Source organism: Apaloderma vittatum, unplaced genomic scaffold (assembly GCF_000703405.1).
Source record: "Apaloderma vittatum isolate BGI_N311 unplaced genomic scaffold, ASM70340v1 Scaffold43428, whole genome shotgun sequence".
NCBI lineage: Eukaryota > Metazoa > Chordata > Aves > Trogoniformes > Trogonidae > Apaloderma > Apaloderma vittatum.
The window spans coordinates 1-2,900 of NW_009733200.1; the positions used below are offsets into that span (position 1 = coordinate 1).

The 2,900-nt window shown below is 45.0% G+C and overlaps 1 protein-coding gene across 1 annotated transcript; it reads right to left on the reverse strand.

Annotated features, from left to right (window-relative positions):
* Positions 1–744: 744 nt before the first annotated feature.
* Positions 745–1,487, reverse strand: LOC104267656 (cytochrome c oxidase subunit 7B, mitochondrial; the record flags this gene model as incomplete). Its single annotated transcript, XM_009875771.1, has 2 exons — positions 745–819; positions 1,363–1,487. Coding segments are annotated over 2 exons (200 nt in total), but the record flags the coding sequence as incomplete, so codon positions are not given.
* Between the last annotated feature and the right edge of the window lie 1,413 nt (positions 1,488–2,900).

The following is a 2,900-nucleotide window of genomic DNA, read 5'->3' on the forward strand; positions in this document are numbered from 1 at the left end:
GCGCGACAGGGCCCGCAGCTGCCTGCGAGATGGGCAATGAACACCTCCGAGCGCCGCCGTTCCCCGCGTCTCCGCTGCGTCAAAAAAGCAGCACATTTGTGTTTTTCAGGCGTTTAAAACGACTCTGAGGCTCAGAGTCTGCAGACGCCCCTAACGTGTTTCTTTACACGCTCAGATTAAACACCGATTAATTCAAAAAGTCACGTTTCTCAGCAGCAGTGCTGGGATGCTGCCTGCTTCTGCGGAGCATCTCCGGCTCCAAAACTAATCTGAGTTCTTCACAACTCTCAAGGGCCTCCGAGAGGAACAACTTCATCTGCAGAGAGATTCAGGACCAAAAAAACCCCACTTCTGTGACCAAAAAGCCGGCATCTCGACTTTGTCCTTATCCCAAAATTTTCACACCAGGCCAGATGTGCAGCAGAAGCCGGAGGCAAAGCACTGGGAAGGCACCCGAGGCTCCCTGAGGCGATGCATCTGGCTAAATAGACAATGCTATAAGATGTTTTGGATTTGGAACAACCAGGACTACCTAAAATAAGATTCAATTATTTAAACTTTTTACACTTATTTCCTAGGCTTCAGCAGACGAGGAGGACAGAGAGACGCTGGAAGAGCCAGGTGGGTTTCTAGGTACGTTTATTAGACCAGGAAGTTCAAGTGGTAACTGGGGAACGTGTGCCACTGCACGATGATTTATTTATTCAGTGAAAGTTCAGAGCAGTTCATGATAAGCAAAGGCTGTTACTCCCTCCATTCTTTTGGAGTGACTCTGCCAACAGGTGACAAGCCCCACTCCATTCCAAGTTGTGTTATCACCTGTAGGAGGACAAAACCCAAGACAATTAACTCCGAAATCAAAGTAACCCTCTGACAGAGAGATATTTCTACTGTTCTCAGTTCAGATTTCTTGTATTAGAACGACATAGGCACCTTCTAATAGAGCAAGTGGAATACATTTGCATCAAGTACTATTTAAATACTTCAGTTTTCTGTGTCAAAGCATCCAGCTTTAGAACAAAGAATCTGGAATGTAACACCTCACCACCGTAATGTTATTTTCATCTACAATTTTCTTCTGCTAAAAGCTCTACTTGTACAGCTCAGAAATCCCAAGTAAAATAGAAAACACTTGCGTTTCTTTTACATTTTACTGACGCAGAACTTTGCGTACCAACTCGAAATACCGACTACCACAACTTTCATCTCGATCACATTACTACTTACTCATATAAAAAACTCCTAAATTCTGACCACCTAAGTTACTGCAAACAAGTAAACTTAGCAGCTTGCAGGCTCACAGCTACCGTCACATGAGTGGTGGGAAAAAAAAAGAAGAAAAAAAAAAAAAGAATCACTTACATAACCCCAGACAGCAGTGAAAACGGCAGCTCCACCAAGGAGTACCAGGTTTCCGTACTTATCGTGGAAGTCGGGCTCATGTTTGCGATGAGCTTGTCGTACTGCAGTATGCTGGATGCCACGAGCTAATGAATGTTAAAGAGAATCAGAAGTACAGAAATCAACTAGAATATACCTTCAAACCATTCATAATCCTCCAACAGAGAGCAGGGGTAAGCATTAAAAAGACTCTAAGAAAAGCTGGGAAAAAATATTTCATGTTTTGGACTTAGAGCTTTGGAATGATTCCAAAACATAGGATATAGAGAAAGCCTTGCATTTTGTTTCAGCTCTTCAACTTTCTTTCTGTTAAGTTATTCCTGAAGTCTAATTAAAGTAAGAAAATCCTCTAAGTTACCTTTACTTAATACATTTTCTTTGGGCCCTCAGCATGGAAGTACAAGTACAATCCTAAGTCTCGCTATTTCTCTAATAAAATATTTTGTTACTTACAACTTTCAGATTTCTGTATGTAAGTATCTATACTGTCGCTGTGTGTACCCGATATCAGCATTTTCTGAATGAAACTCAGCATCAAATCAAGGGGTGAAGACAGTAAGTGTGGGTAACGCCTTTCTCACTCCTTTCAGCATTTTTGAAGGGAGGTGAAGAAGGAAGTGGAAATAACCGTGGGCCTTCGCACGCGGTAAATAACAGGGAACAAGATACCGGAAGGTATCTTCAGAAGACATAATATAAAATGTTCACTTATTAAGGAGAACGAGTCACCAGCTCCAAAACACAGAGATGATTTAGTAGCTGTGTACCAAGCGTTTGATGGGACTTTGTGCGTGAAGACAGACATTGCAGAACAGAACCACTCAGTCTCAGGTCTACGATCCGCATTTACCCAAACGCGACTACAGAAGACGATGGCAATGCCCACAATGCCACCACATCCCTAGCACGCTCCCTAGGGCTGCACAAGGGGTTTTTTTTTTCTTTATTTGTTTGGGTTCTTTTAACAGTAAAAATAAGCTGGAAGTGAAACACTGCCGGCACGTTTATTTTAGCTGCAGGTACCTCGGGCTCTGCCCACCGTGAACCAGGACCACATTCTGAGAGAAATGGGTTAAGCACGGGGGGAGTCCATCACTGAAAAGGTGACGCTACCCTTTGTTTAAAGGTTTAGTGTTGACTACCCCTGTGTTTAAAGCTTTAGTGTTGACTACACCCGGCCACCGCACGTTACAAGGCCTGGATGTGCCTTTAGTTATTGCCAAGGAGCTACTACCACGAAAGAGAACCCAAGATCAGCTCAAGTAAAAACAACTAGGAGGTTTAAAAAGGCAGAAATAAAGAAAGGAAAGCAGGAGACGGAGGACGACAAGAGACCGGGCGCAGCCCCTCAGCCGCCCTCACGACCCTCAGGGAGCCCTCACAGGGACCGCAGGAAGGGCGGGAAGACCCCGAGCGAGCCGCCTGGCCCCGGGAACACCCTCCAGCACCCCCACACGGCCGGGAGCCTCCTCCGTGCTTACCGGCGAGGTTCAGAGCAG